A 19,924-nucleotide genomic window follows, 5' to 3' on the forward strand; every position below is an offset into this window, starting at 1 on the left:
CAATCTGTACACATACATCAGAATAAAGTCACTCGAATTTCAAGAGGCAAGGCCACTGATGTACGTCACCCTTTGCTATAGCAGGAGTAGCCGGAGTCACAATGAGGCGTTAATGACGACATAAAACTCTTTGCCTGACAGATTTTTTTTGGTTGGTATGCCTGACAGATATAGAGTTGCGATATAACGAGTTTCAATGACGAGATATTTGTTTCATTGGACTGTTGAGTCCATTGCCTTTAACATTAGGCAAGTTCCTCGTTTAGTAAAATGAAAAGGAAGGGTTACACGAAAAAAGGCTGATCAAAAAGCAGAAACATCAGCACCTAACTTAAAAAAAAGAAAAGGATTCATTCTCAGTTAAATCAGACATACAGTACTTTGTTCCAGTTTCTAAATTACAAATCTCAGCACTTGAAGAGAAAAGAGAAGAGCCAGCAAGATTCTCAAGGTGAAGGAGCAATGCCGGGAACCAATGATTCCAGATGAGCATTCCTACATGGTACATAGGAGTACGACCACATCCGCGGACATGGCCTTGGCTGTGCAAAGAAACGTGCACAGTCGGCCACTGGCCTTTGGAATGGAAGATCCGGAATGCAATTATTTCTCACATTGAGTATGCCCTTCTCAATCAACGCTCTGCACCAAGGCCCGACATGCTGAAAATAATTGTCTGACAGAGATAAGTTCACCAAGTTCCGATTCAATCCTAGCCAGCAGATTGGCTCTGGCACCATCCCGTAGAACAAATTCCCCCCGAGGTTCAGTTGCTCTACCTTCTCCAAGCAGAACAACGAGAGCGGAAGCGGCCCTGTCAGCTGATTGTTACCCGCATCCAAGACCACAGTCTCGTCCAGCAGACCAATCTCATAGGGCAAACAACCACTAAACCGGTTGTTCAAGAACAGGACCTCAGTCAAAGTGGACGGGGCTCCTGCGATGCTTCTGGGGATCGGACCAGTGAATTTGTTGTTGGCTAAGGTGAGGTAGAGCACGTGGGTGTTCCCTAGATTGTCTGGCAACGTCTGATCAAAGGCGTTGTTATTGAGGAATAGCACGTAGAGATCCCGAGTAAATATCTGGGCAGGTACAGCCCCAGAGAAGGAATTAAACCTTAGATCTAGGAATATGAGGTCGGTCATGCCAAGGACTACCGTGGGAAACGGCCCTGAGAGCTTGTTGTTACTAAGGTCGAGCTCATAGAGGTACCGAAGCTTTGCAATGTTCGGGGAAATGGTCCCCGCGAATTTGTTGGAATTGGCGTGGAAGAGCGCAATGTCCGGGAGCTGATCGAGGAAGCCATCTAGACTCGGAGCACTTAATCCGAAGCCATTGAAGTCTATAGAAGCTAAAGCAGTGGCTGATTTATTGTCAGGTGGGCTATCACAGTAAAAGCCTTTGTACTTGCAAATGTCACCGCCAACCCAGGAATTGGTGATGCCAAGAGGATCTGATGTGATTGTGGACTTGAACAACTGGATCACTGGGTATACCAGCGCAAGCCTCTGGTCAATAAAGTTGAGAAGACCTTGCACAATTGGTGCTTGTACTACTGGTGATAACAGGGGTGCTTGTATTATTGGTCCTAACAATGGAATTTTCTCCTGAGAACATTGAGATTGGTCTGTGTTCCCAAGAAGTTCATCGCCACAATCTTTGCTTGAGCCACCGCTGCCACTGCCACTGCCGATGCCGATGGAGAGCTCTAGTGTGTCTCTACCGCGGGAAGTTGCCTTGGCATACAAAACGAGAGAAGTTGGGAGGATATGGAGGAGTGAGAGGATTGCAACAAAAGAGATCTTGGCGATCATTATATGTTCTCTCTTCTAATTTCAGATGCGGATGGAGGTTTTGACAGTGAGAAGATGTGGAGGCAGGCAACTGAGTTGGGTCCTTTAAGGAAGAAACGACCTTGGAAACTGCTAGAATGTGTTCTTGTACCTGCAATGTCCACTACTTGCTTTTAGCCTGGGACTCCCACCGAGAGGGAAACTGATAACTCCTCACCAACCCAACCCCAATAGTGAATGCTTGATCAAACCCACTTAGTCTACTTAAATAAAGCAAAATTAGTGGCTGCTTGTTCTGTCAAGAGAAACTCCGTTACATGAATTTTGTCATCTTTAATATCATTGTCTACGGAATCGTTTCCTTGACTCCCAAGCGTGCAGAATGTGAACAGCCAAGACGATTCTTCAATAGAAGCTCCAACTTTCTCTCCGACCAATCATCACTTTCCACTCCAAAGCGTGCAGGCTTGTCATGAGTGGGACACTCAAGATGGGAAAATTCAGCAAAATGACAATTTCAATTTCGTTATCTTCTAGTCCAGCTCTCTGGAAGCATGAACGTAGTGGTAAACATAAATTATCACAGTACCAAGCACAAGCGCTCGTGCTTTGTATGGGACGGTGCGGGCCATTTTTCTCCTCACGCGAGAGTAATTTGTCCCCTTGAAAGTCAGCTTAAGCGGTAACTGTTCAAAGCGCGTAAAGTTTCTTGCGCACGATACAAACTATCATGGCCTGGATAATGTGAAGTTGAACGTTAACGCAATACGGAGTGCATTCCGTAACATTTGATGAATAGTGAGTGCACACCAAAAGCTCTTGGTCAGGCATTAGAGCTCCATGTTCAACAGGATAGGTCATAGGATAAGCAACAGAAACTTGGCTTCTGTTCACTATTTCTTGGTCTTACCGACTCTAAATCCTCGTCGTTCGTCAGCAATAGGCGATAAATCAAAGAACTTAGTCAACATCTTTGAAACCAATCCCCAAAATGGACCAACTTGGACGCAAATGAACGGTGCCTGTGGCTGAATCTGGCCGAGCGGATGTTGATTTTGTTGGTTGAATTTAAAAACTCATCATTTCTTTTGACCCTTCCGTTTCCAAAAGGAAGGGCCGATACGTCTTCCGGGACGCTTTGCACCGCAAATTCAAATGTGGCGATCGGATGATTCCCTTTATCGGTCGTGTACGTTTAATTTCGGAAAAATTGATCGTCTTAAGCCCAAGTCAATATGCATAAGAAAAAGTACGCTGATAAATTTTAGGTAAAAAACCATTTTTTTTTAAATGGCGCATATAAAAAGTATTGCAAGAGACAATTCTTCAAAGCACGAGGCCGTTCCAAATTCAATGTATAGATCACGCTGTTTGAGAATATAGACCCTTCAAACGAAAATCGACAAGAAAATTGACGTGGTTGAACAACCCATTATGTTCTAGAAACTTTACACATGGTGGCCAACAAAAGGTGGGACTTTAGGCCCAATCTTTGTGCACATTAAAGAAAACCACCAAGAAAATAAAATTAAGAGTTGAGATTAGTTAAATCCTGCAATTTGTACATAAGTAGGCAGTGCACATATTGCCAACTAAAAATGAAAGTTCAGATATGATCTTTGCCTATGATTTAAAAAAAAAAAAAACCACAAGCACAAAAACATTTTCGCCTAAAGAATTGAGATTAGTTAATTTTGCAAATTGTAATTAAAAAAAAAAAAAAAAAAAGAGAGGCTGCGGTAGATGTTTCCTCTCAATTCCGGCAAAATATAGGTATGAAAGTCCCCGGGGCACGGTGTTTTCGAGGAACCCAACGCTCAACTTGGATTTTGATTATAAGAACGGAATTTTCCACTCGGCAAAAATGAAGGGGTGCTATTTATATTTTGGTACGTTGGATTTATGGTGCATTTGGTAATGTTTCACTTATCGAGAATAATTTCTATCCAGATATAATTTTTGTATTTATTCAATGGACGAGTTTTAAAAACTATTCCCGAAATAGGAAAAAAACAGAAACGCATTAAGTACGATCCTAAAATTTCTGTTCCCAATTTGTTCATTTAATCTGGCCAGCAGCAAGCATGTTTATTCTTCATCACAATAGAATGTAACAAAGTATCAAGCACGACTTTACCGGATCAATAGATCTAACGTCAGTGGACATTAACTCAAATTTTTCTATAAGAAGATGAAGATGAAAATCCGGATCAAAGATTCGCCAAAGCAAGGAAGTGAGTTCAATCAAATCATCCCCTTATTATGCACATTGACTGGGTTAACCCTCACTTGAGGCCAACGAGAGCACCCTTCGCCCAGATTGGCAAGGGCAACCCTCCTAGATTTTATCTGCAATTTCACTCACCTCAAACTCATACCCACGCGATTGAAACTTGATTCAATGATGGTGGTGGAGAAGAGCGTTGATCTTAATCATGCCCATGCTCTCTTTGTGAAGAAGACATCTTCTCTTAGTTTGTATCAATGTGTAAGTTACGCTAGGTTACGGTAAGTTACGCTAAGCTTGTTTCTCTAAAATGACATTATTTATTTTTTGTTTTCAAGAACAGAAAAAGTAGACTTTTTTTTTTTTCACTTTTTGTTTATATTCCAAATCCATTTCCTGACCACTAATCTATTCCGAGTGACAGAAAAATTAACTGACATACACAAATAAATTTATGTTCTTTTTTTATTTGGAGAAACAAAAGAATTGAAAAACATATCAATTACCAAACAAACCCTTAATTACCTTGACCATGGATAGTTAGGCACCTCAATTCTCGCACACATAAGGTTCGAATTGCTTCCCAAGGTCAAATCCTCATATGTTCTCTTCGTCGTCATGTTCATTAGACTTTTCCGCCATTGATGAAGTTCTGAACTTTCTTATTCATTTAATTCTTTTGTTCTTCCACTGAAGTCTTTTCTTTATTGAATATTTATATTGAAAGTCCTAAAACTTGTCACAAAGAGTAAATGAGTTTTAAAATTACAATCAAGTTTTAAAATTTATCTAATTGATACAATCAAATCTCTTATTGAAATACATCCAATTTGATATAAAAAAAAAAAATATTGGCGTCATTTTTTTATTACTTTCTTAAGTTGTGCGAGGCCCATGTTGTGCCACTAGATGTTGCATCAGATAATAATTGAGAATTTAAAAAGAAAAAAGGATAAAAGTTTAGAAAAAGATAAAGAAAAAAAGGAAAAAAGAAGAAGTAAAGCTCAATAAATAAATAACAGAAGAAATAGAAAAAGCCAAGACCTTGGGGCTGTTATGCTTTGTTGGCAAGGATCGGCAGTCCTCGTCGGGCTGTCAGCGAGGGTCAGCGAGTAGGTAAGGGTTTGCAGGCTATCATCTTCATTAGCTTAACAAGTTTTATGATTTAATTACATTTTCTAAATTTACAAAACTCGATTATATTTTTGTTACAAGTTTTTAGAACTTTTAATATACATATTCCAATGAATGAAGTCAAACTTCCTTGAACGATTTGGTTTGGTCCATATTTGGTTCAATGATGGCCACTTTCTTTAAGCATTTGTGTAAATCATAAATGGAATGGCTAGAATGTGTGAAAATAATAGTAGCAGAAGAATAGAACAAAAGCCACAAATACTAATTCAATAATGTCAATAGTAAAAAATTTCAACCAAAAAAAAAAAAAAAAGACAACCTTGATCACATATAACTTTCTTACGTTAGGGAATGTATTGGCATATGTTGTTTTGCACTTTCTATGATCAAAGTCAATGAAATCCCACCCCAACCGTTATGTACGCTATTGAGTGTTATTGCTTCTTGAGTTTGGATTGTTGTTCGTTCCTTCATGTACTATAAACAAGAAAGAAATATGGAAAGTTGTCATTGGGGTCGGGTTTAATACCCTTCCTTTAAACATGGCAGCAAACATGCTTGCCGGGAGCAACCAAGAAAAGACTGAGAAAACAGAAAGCGCAAGAAAAACAGAGAAAATCAGACGAGAGGAGAAGGAGAAATGGAGCTACTAGTTCTTTAACGGGGAAATTCCAAAAAAAAAAGAAGAAGAAGTATTAAACCTATTACAATTATACCAATTCAATCCTAATTTTTCTTCTTTTTTTTTTTTTCCAATTCAGTTGTCAATTCAATCTTAAACTCTTTTTTTTTTTGCCAATTCAATCATAAACATTTTACACATGTGTCAGTTCAGTCCATCCGTCTAATTTTGAACGGTCGGTGCTAACGTGATACTCCCAACTCTGATGTTACATTTTTTTAAAATAATATTTTGATATTTTTTGAGTTTTTTTTATAATTTTTCATTTGTCTCTTTTTTATTTTTTATTTTTATTTTTATTTTTTCCCTTCCCCTTCCCCTTCCCCTACCCTTATTAGTGCCACCAAGGCTTGCTGGCCAACCCTCGCCCAAGCGAGTGGGCAAGGCTCGCAACGCCCTTACTCGCCCAAATTTGGTGAGGACCTCAACGCCCTCACCAGATCTGGCCAAGCGAGGATGTCATGGCCCTCGCCTAGTCTGGGCGAGGGCCATGATGGCCTCATTCGATCTGGGCAAGTAAGGGCATTGCAGCCCTCATAGGCACTAAGGGTAGGAGAAGGGGAAAAATAAAAAAATAAAAAAATAAAATAATTATTAAAAAATTTTAAAATATTATTTTTAAAATGCCATGTCAATAGCAAGTAACGCTACATCAACATCAGCTTGCCAAAATTAGTTGAATGAACTAAACTGGTACAAATGCAAAAGGTTTAGGATTGAATTTGACAAAAAAAATTAAGACTAAATTGACATAATTATAATAGGTTTAGGATTTTTATGGTAATTCTCCCGTTCTTTAATAGGCGCTAATCGACTCCAGAAACATGTTGAAGAGGTAAGTAGCCATTCGACAGCATGAATTCGGTTTCGTCTTTGGTAAGCATTTACTTGATGGAGTACTACTTCGCAGGAGAGCTGCCACTTTTGGCGAACCGCTGCTGTTGATTAGGTTTGATATGCCACAACGCCTGGTTCCAACACCGCTGACTACGCGCATTTTTGTTTCAACGACTATGGAGGAAACAAGCTCTGAAGCCAGAGCTGCGTGGTAGGAACTCGAAGAAGCAACCTGCCGACTTGAAGCTCGGATTGGTCTACCGGTAATAATTCTTTCAAAACGAATCTACTTTAAAGTTATAGTGCGCTAAATGATCTTTTTATCCGTGTAAAGATCACTTTAAAGTTGGATCGTCACTATCCTTAATATCGATATCATCAATAAAAAAAAAAATACTCTAATGAGAAGAACATGGGAATTTGTCACTAGGTATTTGACTAAATAGGATCATCCAGTTCTTATAGAATTTATCACTAAAATATCCTTTAGAAAAGGATAGGACTAAGGGCGCGTTTGGTAATGATTCTGTTCCTGGGAGCTGATTCTGACTAGAAATAATTATTTTTGATTCTGTTCCCGAGAACTGATTCTGAGTAAAAAAACGCGTTTGGTAACTGTCCAAAATTTTTTATTCTGGAATAGAATTGTGTTTGATATCGTGTTAATTGATTATTTTTTAAATTAATTTATTTTAATTTTTCAATAAATTTTAAATAAATTTTTTACTTTTTTACTTCTTTTTTTTTCCCTTTTTCCTATTCTTCTTCTTCTTCTTCTTCTTCTTCTTCTTCATCCGGCAACCGGCCGACGAGGGCCAGCGACGCTCACCGCAGGGTCGCCGGCCCTCGGCGAGGTCGGCCTTCATTGGCCGAGCCTCGCTAGCACCGGACGAGACTCGCCCAGCCCCGCCTCGCCGGTGGCCGGGCGAGCTTCACCGGCAGCTGGGTGAGGCTCGCCTAGCCACCGATTTGGCGAGGCCGAGCCTCGCCGGTGGCTGGGCTTGCCTCCGGCGAGCTCGCCGGACCTCACCTTGGCCTGGCGAGCCTCCGGCGACCTCGCCGGACCGGCGGCGGACGGCGGCAGCGGCGGCGGCGGCTGGCAGCGACGGACGGTGGCGGGTGGTGGCGGACGGCAACTGGGATGACGAAAGGGAAGAGCGAGGGTTTCACCGTTTTGATTCTTTTTCTGATTCTCGAACGGAGAATCAATTTTTTTTTTATTCTCAAATCTTGTCCAAAATTGTTCCCAAGAATGAAAATTTTACCAAACGCGATTCTCATCCCAAACTGATTCTAGGAACAAAAAATCAAAATCTGGCACTATTTGGCACGTTGCCAAACAGGCCCTAAGTGGCGCAAAAAGGATTTTTCGTGAGATGTGTAATGAAAATTATTAGCTCCACGCGTGATTTGACAAGTGGTGCATGAGGTCCACACCCCTTCTGCAGTAGCGCCTTCCGGATATGAACACCATTGCGTGTTCTCGTTTCGAAGACGATGAACTCAAAAAACTAGGCACCTAATGGAAGAAAGGATTTCAAGATCCTTCGACAGGTTTACCATTGTCTCGCTTGTTTCACACGTTTATGGAGTTATACTGCATATGCACTGGTTATCAGTATAATAAGTGACATGGTGGATGTATGATTGCTATCGGATGCAATCAATGGAAGAAAATTATCCAAAAAGTCCCTTATCTTATTGCATTTTTGCCAATTCAGTAATAATCTTTTAATTTTGCCAATCAGTCATAAACATTTTCATTTTTTATCAATTGAGTTCATCTTGCCAATTTTGACTAGAAGTTACTGACGTTGATGGCTGGCACTAACGTGGTATGTTTTTAATAATATTTTAATGATATTTTAATAATTTTTTGAAATTTTTATGGTTTTTCTTCTTCTTCTTTTCACTTTTCTTTGTTTATTTCAAGGGGTTTGGAGTTTTGCTAGCCACCCTCATTGGCCACAAGCCAGGGCCGACAACCCTCACCAACCACAAGCGAGGGGCAACCGACCCTTGTGGGCCTTGGGCGAGGGTTGCAACGCCCTTGCCGAACAAAGCGAGGGCATGCGAGCCCTCGCCTATAATTGACGAGGGCCGTGATGCCCTTGCCAGATCTAGCCAAGCAAGGGCTCAACGGCCTTGGCCAGCCCCAAGTAAGGGGGGCAACCTCACTTGGGGCCCTCGCCTAGCCAGATCTTGCGAGGGCGTTGCGGCCCTCGCCCAAGGCTAGTGAGGGTTAGCTAGCCCTCATCTGTGGCCAACAAGGGTTGGCTAAAAACCCTGGCCAACCCCAGCTCAAAAAAAAGTTAAAAAAAAAAGAGAAAAAAATTCAAAATTGAAAATATTATTAAAATTAGCACGTCAATGTCGGTTGTCCATGTTAACATTTTCTAGTCAAAATTTGTCAGATAGACTCAATCAACAATAAGCAAAAAGATTATGACTGAATTGATAATAGTATAATAGGTTTAGAACTTTTTAGACAATTTTTCCAATCCGTGGTCATTGAACTTAAATGATTTTGTCTGACCAAAAAAAAAAAAACACTTAAATGATTTTGCAGCAACCTTGATTTTATAGGTAAAAGATTCAAAATTTATGTTCAGTTTTGGATCTTTTCAGTAAATACATCATATGATAATGTCTGTATAGGCTAAGAGGGTGTCAGGCATTTTTTTTTACTATTTTGTAGCCTTTTGTTTTGACGTCTGGATGCTAATTTTTTATTTTAATTATCTTGTGTCGATGTATGAAAATTAAGATGAAGGTAAATATATCATTAAGTTATCTTGGGTTGGCAAAAAAGCAGAGAACGGATGCAAAAAAGCGCTCCCTTAATGATGGATAAATGGGAAAATTAAATTTAGACCATTTCTCGATTTGTGCATGTCATCCTTACACATGGATCATGTTAATTTTCTCAGTATCGTTCCAATTCTATTGGACGTCCTGAAGAGACAATTTTATCACCAAACACATTGGTTTTTATAGAAAAAAAGCTGTTATGAGTTTCCAATATGAGATAATGATGAGATAACTTGGGGCCTGTTTGTTTGCACTTCTTTTTTTTTGTTTTTAAACACTTTTTCTGTTTTTTTGTTCCTGGGAACAAAAAAAGAACAGAAACGCGTTTGGGTGCGTTTATGTTCCTTTTTTGTTCTTTTGTTCCCAGAAACAAAAAAGAAACAGAAATAAGAAACAACAAATTTGTGTTTCTTATTTCTGAAACATATTTGAGGAACAAAAAAGGAACAAAATCGTGTTCCTTTTCTATTTGTTGCTCCCTTCGAACACCGCCTATCCTCCCGCGAGCGTCTCCACCATCGTCGACACCGGCGCCGACAACCGCCTCTGTCTCGAGACCATCCCGTTTCTCCACCGTCGTCCTCTCCGACGCCGACAGCCGCTGCTCCTTCACCAGGTAAACCTGCTCACTACTCCTCCTGCTCGCCCAGATCTGCAGCAGCAGCTCATCTGCTCGCTCGAGATCTGTACCGGCAGGCTTGCCCAGATGAGCAGCGAGCGTCTGCTCGCTTGCTTCTCTGCTCGAGCGAGCAGAGTAGCGAGTGTCTGCTCGCTTGCTGCTCACGCTCGAGCGAGCTGAGCAGCAAGCATCTGCTCGCTTGCTTCTCTGCTCGAGCCAATAGAGCAGCGAGCCCTGCTCTGCTTACATTGAGGAATGCTTTCCGGTTTGAACCCAGAAGTCGAGTTCATGAACACATGCCAACTGCTCGACTTTTGCTTGAACGAAGTGCTCCAGTATGAAACACATCTATTTAAGCTTGTATGCATCATCTGTGGCTCGAATGTTGCAATAAATCTCGCTCTGGAACATGTTGGTTAAATCACATACTAACCGTTAGATAGAATGTCTGAGAGAAGGCCGCAATATCTGTGCATGTTAGAGTTCAGTATCTGTGCATGTTAGAGAAGGAGAACTACCGAGTTGAAGAACAATTTGGAAGGTTACATAATATGCTACAAAAGAAAAAGTAAGAATCTTGATTTAGGAAGTTTAGGAAGTTTGAATGATCTATGAATAATTATGTCTCTTTCTCTTGAAGCCCATTCAGATGCTTATAGTCTATTGCTTCTGTCCATAATTTTAAGAGTTAATTATATGATCTCTTGTATCTCTGGATTTGGTCTTATATTGTATTGCCGGAGGACATTGTTCACTTTCAAATTATCTTCATCTCCATTGTTCCAAGGTTTTGCATTTGTGTCTTTCCTCTACTTGCCCTATTGTCTATTATGCTAACTAATGTTGCTAATGTTTTTGCCTCCTGTTGCTCACAGATTGAGACGTCTGAGGAACTTGAAAAGGTCTCTACTGCTGATGAACGCCAATCTTTCATTGCAAAGCTTGATGAGGTTATCCTCTCCCTCCCTCCCTCCCTCCCCAATAGCTTAGACAAATACAACGTAATCTGGTATTTAATTAGTTATTTGGCTATTGTTTTAGGTGCAAGAATGGCTTTACATGGATGGTGAAGATGGTACGGCGGCAAAGTTTCAGGAGCGTCTGAATTTGCTAAAAGCAATTGGTGATCCAATTTTTTTTAAGTTGGTTTTATCCTCGGAGGAAATGATGGCTTTTGACCAAGGGGATATCTGGAACAGTTCTCTTTCAGTTGTCATTTTCTTATTCAGCTTGCAATATACGCTTTAACCATGAGATTTTGGTCCTTTTATATTGAAAGAACTTACAGAACGGCCAGCGGCAGTTGGGCATGCTCGAAGTTACCTGGATCAACTGCAAAAGATATCTATAAAAATGGTTATTGTGAATTGAAAGTAGATGGCACTCCCATTCGAAATAATTTTATTTCTATTATTTTCTGATTGCCCAATACTAATCTTGAGAACTATTTATTCAAGCCTATACTTATCAATGGCCAGTATCTAACTATGATGAGTGACAAGAACGAGCCTGTTTGTCCCTTAAAAAAATAGATTGGTTGTCGGCGCTAATATCTACTTTTACCTTCCTGCATACGCTCCTTTTTAGATGATCTCTCTCAGTGCTGCCTCCTTGTAATCTGTTTTAAAGTTCTTTCAGTTTTCTATTGCTGTCACCAGGTTCATGGCAATTCTTATGTGTTGGTGCATTTTCCTTGCGGTTTTGGAAATGACAAGAGTGATTATGTCCATTTGACTTCTTGCATGCTCATTCTGCATGTAATAACGACAAACTTTTTTAGGTTTGGCAGCATTAGTTTGGCAACACTTTTGATTGTGTGTGGACTGTCAATTGACAACATCGGGCATGACGAAATAGACTTTTATTAGTCTCAGAGTTCTATACATTATTGTTTCTTTAATCTCAATCTTTATGACATCTGGTAGATCTATGGATTTGTGGCTGAATATATCAAAGTGATGTGAATCAATGTCCAAGTTATTGTTATTTCTTTTTCTGCCTTTGTGTTAACCTTCTCAATTCGCATTTTGTCCTGTATTGCTTGGATTTGGTCTAATATTAGTATTTTTTGTGTGTCTCTATAAACCCTTGCGGCTCAGCCACATTTTGATCCAATCGGAAGTCGAGGCTTGTTCTTTCTGTTAGTCCACACGCATGTCAGGTTTGAGTGAACTAATGTTACTGATTTCGGATGCTTTTTTTTTTTTTGACGATTTCTTTGAGTCTGGCGATGAGTTCGAGTCCTGAAAATCGTTAATATTATTCCCCCAGTCCATGCTCACCACACATTTGACAATGTGTCTAATCCAGCCTAGGTGTTTGCATTACCGATTCCCGGTTGTTCTTGAACACGTATAGGCAGGTTTCACGTGTTATAAACCTCTTGTTGTTTGTTGGTCTTCATTTGCATCATTAGACAAAATCTAGGCATTCCCCTTTTTCTTTTCTTTTTGTTTCATTTTGTGTTCCTACTATCTGTTTTGCAAATTTTTAACGTGTCTTGGTGGTCCTCGCTGACAAGGAAGTACTCGGAGTGTTAAGATATTCTATTGGGTTGTCTCTCTTGTCCGCACACTGTACATTCGCTGTTTTGTGGTCATAAATGGGGGGGTGTCGGCTGCCAACGATGGTTGAGATGGGCGGTTTGCACTCCTTCAGAAATACGTGATCTGCAATGAGTTTCCTTGATATTCACTGCGTTATATTCAGTTTTCGTTATGGATTTGCAGAGAATGGAGGGCGCTGTTTAGTTGTTGCCTTATTGCTTATTGTCTTGAATTTTTCTTTACTTAAGGTACATCCTCACTCTATCTCAATTGGTTGTCTCCTTCTCAGGTGAACAATACTAGCGTTGGTGGATCCATTATCAATGCTGATGCTTTGAGAACTTCGGTGGATCCATCCAAAGTTCCGCCTCGCCGGTGCCAATCCACGAAGACATATTCTTTTTCCCTTGCTCTGTCTGGAATTTGCCAGTCCTTGCCACATAAATCGCAATTTGCTGAATTTGGAAACAATCATCCGCACGCTAAGGTTGGCCTCTCGGCTTCTTTTTTCATTGTCTTAATCTTAGAGATCTTATAATTTAGTTGGACCGTTCACAAAATAGCATAGGGTATACGGATCCATATAAGTTACCATGCTAATTTTGTGTATGGCGTGTAGTTCTTACGGTTTTATGTTAATGATTTAATTCATAACTCATGTGATGCTCAACCGGTCGAAGATTCAATGGCATCCAAGAGACACTCATTCAATGCAAAGTGGACGGAGTCTGTAACCAATATACTTATCGGTTTATTGGTGGATGCGGTCAAAAAGGGAAACCGCACCTTTTCCACTTTCAACAAAGCGGGGTGGAGGAATGTACAGTCTGAACTCAGTAGACAGACAGGATTGCAATTTACCATGGTTCAGCTGAGGAACAAGGTAAACAAACTGAAAAAATAGTATGGCAGTTTTCACAAACTCATTTCTCAGTCCGGATTTGGTTGGGATAATGTGAACAAAAGAGTTGTTGTCGACGATCCAAGTATATGGGAATCTCATATCAAGGTATTTCTTAACTTTGTGGTCATTTTGATATCATTACAAATGTCAATTTTAAAATGTATGATTATATTGCTGAAATGTCATTATTGTGAAAATTGTAGGATAATGTCGAGTGGGCAAGATTCAGGAAGAATGGATTTCCTCAGTATCCTGAGCTCTGTATTGTTTTTGGTGGTACATATGCTACTCGGGATCATGCCATAGGATGTGCTCAAGATGTGAATTTGTCGGATGATGATGACAATGGTGATGACAATGTACGTGGTGACAATAGTGGTGGCGATGCAAATGGTGTCAATGCAGGTGGTGACTATGATGGTAGCAATGCAAATGATTTCATTGGACACCACAGTGATGACAGACTTTTTACAACAGACGATACTGGAACTTCAGCTCGTGGGAAGCACAAATTGGATAGAACTCCAAATAGTAAGCGGAGAAGACAGAGCAACCAATCCAGTATTGCTGAAACTTGTAGAGCCTTACAAGATTTTCTGAAAGTTAGGTCATCAAGTCAATCTGGTGATGGCTCTGCAAGCTCAGGGACTACACAACCACATGTAGACCCTTTCTCCGTATCTACTGTGGTCCAGATTCTAAACAGTATGCCCGAGATAGAGCAAGATGTTTACAATAAAGCAGTGGAACGAGCATGCGTCAGTTGTGAATGGAGGGAGGCTTTCATTACATGCACACCTGCACGGAGGATTGGCCTTCTTCAATTCCTTTAGTAGATATTTGGAAATATATTATGAATTGCATGGAGTTTCATTAGACTGTATAACGTATATTATCTATTAATCTTTAGTTTATTCAAATATGATTAGTGTTGAGACTCTTGTACTTATATGTAATGACATATCTTATTGAGATTTTATGACTTATGTTATTGATTGTTATTGGGATGTGTTTTCAAAATCTATATTGACGTTTTGGTCATTTTTGTGATTGTATAGGTACTATGGAAGGGGGATCAAATAGTGTGTCTAATGAGCAAGTACAACCAGTTGAACAATTCTCGGGTGATGATATTAACATATTCGTAGCGTGGTTCTGCTTAGCTGCAATGGACACGTCCCTCCATACGAGAGAACCTATTAGGGACAGTCAATTATCAGGAGGAGAATGGATAAGGGAGATTGTTCATGGGCATTCAGATAGGATATATGAAGCATTTAGGATGGAGAGACATGTTTTTCTGAATTTATGTGACTTAATGAGGGTAAGGGGTTGGTTGAAGGATAGTCGATTTGTTCAAATAGATGAACAAGTTAGGATATTTTTAAGTGTGGTTACTCACAATAACTCAAATAGAGATTTATGTGAGAGATTCCAACATTCAGGAGAAACGATCAGCAAGTATTTCAACAAAGTGTTGAAAGCAATGATCAAACTTTCAAAAGAAATAATCAAACCACCGTCCTTTGACGTCATTCCACAAGAAATTCTTATTGATCCTAGTCATAAATGCTACTTCAAGGTATGATTTTTATATTGATTTTATACCGTCAAATACATGTAGTTGATAATCTTATATGATATAAGATTGTTAATATATTAACAAGGCTGCGTAGGTGCTATGGATGGCACCCGTATAGATGCTACCGTTCCTGTGTCTCAGCAGATTCCATTTCGAGGTAGGAGTGGGAGAACAACCCAGAATGTGCTGTGTATTTGCTCTTTTGATATGAAATTTACTTTCGTGTATGCTGGATGGGAAGGATCTACCAACGATTGTCGAGTGCTTTCAGCAGCACTCGAAAATCCGCAACTATAATTTCCCGACCACCACCTGGTACTTACTTTGTTTATGAAAACAATTTTATGATTATATATTATGGTTCAATATCACAACAAATTTATGTATATCATGTTATAGGGAAATATTACGTGGTAGATTCAGGTTATGCAGCACTTCCAGGATTTTTAACTCCATTTAGAGGCGATTGGTATCATCTAAGCGAGTATAGAGGGAATGGGGGACAACCAAGGACAGCAAGAGAATTGTTCAACAAGAAGCACTCTTCACTAAGAAATGTAATTGAGAGGTCATTTGGGGCATTAAAGAATCGATTCACCATTTTGAGACGGATGCCTTCATTTACAATTCGGAAGCAAGCACTTGTTGTAATTGCTTGTTGTGCTCTCCATAATTACATTCGTGATTAAGACGCGATGGATAGAAACTTTTCCCTATATGGAGATCCGGAATATCCATGCGGACCTACAGAATTGGAGGTTGCAGATGATACATTGCATGATGCACCTGGAATAAACATGCTTAGGACAAGGATTGCAAATAAAATGGCGAGGGATCATAATATGCCTGAGATTTCATGACTTTGTGTTTCCGACTTTTGTAATTTTGTTTTTAAGTATTCACTTATCAAATCCAATGTGATGAAGTTGAACAACGAACTATATTACTTCATTATTGTGATGTTATGTATGAAAGGGTCTACGTAGAGATCTATGAGGTATTCTTCTTTTAGGTAGCTCTTATTGTACAAATTTTACTTACGAAATTTTGTTCCAAGTATGCACATGACCATGTTCAGAATGTTTGTCTTCACCGAACATGAACAAAATTAAATTGATGAGCATTTCATTAGAGTGATAATGCAATACCAAGTTTACACTTTATTGAAAAAAAAAAGGCACATGAGAAAAATTTGGTACAAAGTTTATTTATAAAATTTTCTTCAAAGTATGCACTTATAACCATGTTCAGAATGTTTGACTTTACTCACCATGAACAAAATTAAATTGATGAGCATTTTATGATAATGAGAATTCAAAACCAAGTTTGCACTTTATTAAAAAAAAAAAAAAAATGGGAAAATTTTGGTACAAACTTAAAAAAATTTCTTCCAAGTAAGCAAATATGATTAAGTTTAGAATGTTTGTTTTCACTTAATATGAACAAAATTAAATTGATGAGCATTTCATGAGAATGATAATTCAATACCAAGTTTACACCTTATTAAAAAAAAACAATTGAAAAAAAAAAATTGGAACAGAAATTTTGTACATTACCAAACGTGTTTCTGTTCTTTTTCTATTCCGAAACAGAAATTTTTTGCGCTACCAAACGTGTTTCTGTTCTTTTTTATTCCAGAAACAGAAATTTTATACGATTCCAAACGCGTTTTTTGTTCATAAATTGTTCCCCGAACATAAACACTTTTTTTCTATTTCTATTTCCTGGAACAATTTTTAAACAAAAACGCAAACAAAATTCAGCTTTTCTTTAAGTTGGATTATTTTCAACCCAATTGATGTGATTGACAAAAACACCCACTTGAAAAATCAAAATAAAAAAGACGTAAAACACATTCTCTTGTGTTTTTGAAATAAAACTATAAGAAAGCAAAGAAGAAAAGTGCATTTACCGGACGATCTGACATTTAGCTGGCACGAGAATCAACCTCTAAGGGGGAGAGTGAAACTACTTATCTTTAAGCATCAATGGCATTGCCACAACCACAACATTGTGCTCGACCAATGCTCATCAACTCATCATTGACAATATGGAGAGAATAATAATTTAGGACGTGCTTGACAAATTTTTTGAAATATAAGTCAATTTTTTTTATCAAAAATTGATTTTTTAATTTCTATTCCTTAAATGAGTTTCTCAACAACAAAAAATGCGTTTAATAATTACTCAAGATTTATATTTCTGAAATAGAAATTTATTTGATAATAAAATAAAATTTCTATTTCTCGGAGAGGCGACAGCTTCCGTTTAGCGGTAGGTGGCCAGCATCCAACGTCATGGCGATCGGTGGTGGGTGTTTGACATCCGGCGACCGGCGACCAATGGCAAGCATTGGCGTCCGGCATCCAATGGCCAATGGCCAGCTATGGGCGGTGACGAAAGTAAATGATAAAAAGAGTTTTCATTTTTCACTTTTGTTTTAGAAATATAAAAGTTGAAAATTTAACTTTTGATTTCTATTTCAAAACTATTTCTGGAATAGAAAACTATTCCAAAAATGGAAAAATGAAATTGCATTATCAAATAGATTTCTATCCCAAATCTATTTCAATGAGTAAAAAAATAGAAATTTTGTCATGCGTGCTGAAAAATGTTGTAGAAAACGGTAAAGAGAGAAAAGAGAGAACGAGAGAGCAAGTCTCCTTACAACATGGATCGCTTGTTGTGAAGAGCTTACAGAAGCCTGTGATTGAAGAAACGCAAAATCACTCTCAGTGCTGCTGTAGGTGATCCTCCACCAGCAGAAGCAAAAGCGAGTACGCTTGCCAGATTTCCTAGTCTTTGTTTCCGGAGCACCCGCTCTTACCTTTTCCATCGACGCTTGAGCATCGCAATCTCGCGCTTCCTTTTCGATCACTCTCGCCATGGGTTCTCTCCATCAAACTCGGTGAGCTCGCCAAACCTTCTATTTCTCTGTCTCTCTCCATCTCCCATCGTATCACATTGACGTGGAAACGATGTCGTCGGTGGAGTTATTTTTTTGGTCAGTCTGCTTCCGTTGAGCCTTTCTCGCAGTTCGACATTGGATCATGGTTGCTCCTCGCAATGAACTCGGTTTGAGTTTCAATCTCGTGTCTGCTGAGCTCAAGAGGTAATTTATCAAAAATTGTATCTATGGACCATTAGTTCATTGTTTTTGTAGGAATCCGTATGACCATACGATGTAATGCACGGCAAAAGATGGGTATTATAGGAGTTTTGTCGAGGTAGCTCTTTCGCTACGGTATAAGGAAGTAAATTCGTTTTTTCATGAGAACATGCAGATAATTTTTTGAATTCATATTAAGATTTTGACTGGAAAATTATTGAAAATATTTTATCCTAATGACTTAAATTTTCATGTTAGCATTTGCTAATAACCGTGAAGTGAAAAAAAAAAAAAAAAAAAGTAACTGGTCTAATTAATTCGCTTAGAAGAGAACCAACGAAAGAAAGTAATGTTGCTAAGTATAAAAATAAAAATAAAAATTGGATCATTTCTCAAAGCATGTCATCCTCGTGCCGGGGCCATGCTAATTTTCTTCCTATCGTCCCAATTTTATTGGATGCTTCCAAACAGACAGTACGATGACCGACCACGTTGGCTTGTTGGCTTTTATAGAGAAGAAAGTTGTCGTGAGGATCCGACGAGGGACAAATGGGATGACTTGCCCTGCTTTCCTCCTCCAAGTATTACTTTCCGTCCAGCCGATTTGATGTACATAAACACCCACTCGGAAAACCATTAGACATAAAACGCAGCCTCTCTATCAGTCCACTGGAAGATGTCGGTCATATTAGAGTAGCCTCAATTTCGTCTTTCATATAGACAAGAAGGCGAAGAAGAAATTGCATGTAACAGACAATCTAGCACTAGTACAATGGAGAATGTGATTTTTGGGCCCAGGCCTTAAGGAAGAGGTTGAAGGGTCAGGCAGCGGCGACGAGACGGTGACAGGCAAGCCAGAGATGAAGGTCACGGTTCGGAAAGACCGTGACTTGTGCTGCAAATAGAGAGGGACGGGAGGGTGGAGGAGGAAGAGGAGGAGGAGAAATTGGAGATGAGGGGCAAGGAAGGGACAAGAGGAGGTAACGACGGTGAGAGAGACAGTGCGAGAAGAGCAGAGGAGGAGGGGAGGGTAGCGATGATTCATTTCTTTTTGTGTTTTACTTTTTCAGACTTATTTCTGACTCATATTTAACTTTTATTTAACTCATTTCTGATCCATATTTAACTTTCACTTGATTTATTTATGATTCATATTTAATTTTCATTTGATTCATTTCTGACTTATATTTAACTTTCACTTAATCAATATATAACATATTTAACTAAAAATGGGTCATAATATGAGTTTATGACCCATTTTGTCAGCTCTAGCGGTGAAGATGGAAACGGGTAGAGAGAGGGAAGAATTGGAGGGGTACACCCTATGAGATTACAAGATTACTATCGCTGGATACAACAATGACGAAAGTTCCAACAAGACGATGCATCACAAAATCGTCACCGTGAGCATAGGCCTTGTGAAAAGCTCAATGACGCTAGCCAATCCGTACAAAAATATCTCCTTCACTGAACGTATATTACCGTCCTACAATGGGAAAGACCTTTGATGATATGCTGAATCTTCTGAGTGGTGCCATCTCCATGACAAGACTTTCGATCGATTTCTATCTTTCCATTATGAAATGCGACATCCGATGTTCCGGGATTGCGGAGCAAGTAATTGGGTTACGTAGGATTTCGTTTTCATCAACGACGAATTCTCAAGCGCGGTAGGTG

General features: G+C 39.2%; 1 protein-coding gene, 1 long non-coding RNA gene and 2 other non-coding genes across 4 annotated transcripts; 1 reads left to right on the plus strand and 3 right to left on the minus strand.

Moving 5' to 3' along the window:
* Positions 1-201: 201 nt before the first annotated feature.
* On the minus strand, positions 202-2,051 carry LOC104449304 (uncharacterized protein At4g06744). Its single transcript, XM_010063420.3, has one exon. It carries the CDS (start codon positions 1,812-1,814, stop codon positions 447-449), a length of 1,368 nt encoding a protein of 455 aa, XP_010061722.1. The 5' UTR covers positions 1,815-2,051; the 3' UTR covers positions 202-446.
* Positions 2,052-9,539: 7,488 nt separating this feature from the next.
* LOC120291030 lies at positions 9,540-9,641 on the minus strand. The gene has a single exon (XR_005548837.1). It is a non-coding gene; the product is annotated as a U6 spliceosomal RNA (small nuclear RNA).
* Positions 9,642-10,078: 437 nt separating this feature from the next.
* LOC104426513 lies at positions 10,079-11,252 on the plus strand. Its single transcript, XR_005548071.1, has 3 exons — positions 10,079-10,103; positions 10,982-11,056; positions 11,148-11,252. It is a non-coding gene; the product is annotated as an uncharacterized LOC104426513 (long non-coding RNA).
* A 7,369-nt stretch (positions 11,253-18,621) lies between these two features.
* On the minus strand, positions 18,622-18,720 carry LOC120291037. Its single transcript, XR_005548844.1, has one exon. It is a non-coding gene; the product is annotated as a U6 spliceosomal RNA (small nuclear RNA).
* Between the last annotated feature and the right edge of the window lie 1,204 nt (positions 18,721-19,924).

Source organism: Eucalyptus grandis, chromosome 2 (assembly GCF_016545825.1).
Source record: "Eucalyptus grandis isolate ANBG69807.140 chromosome 2, ASM1654582v1, whole genome shotgun sequence".
Taxonomy (NCBI): domain Eukaryota; kingdom Viridiplantae; phylum Streptophyta; class Magnoliopsida; order Myrtales; family Myrtaceae; genus Eucalyptus; species Eucalyptus grandis.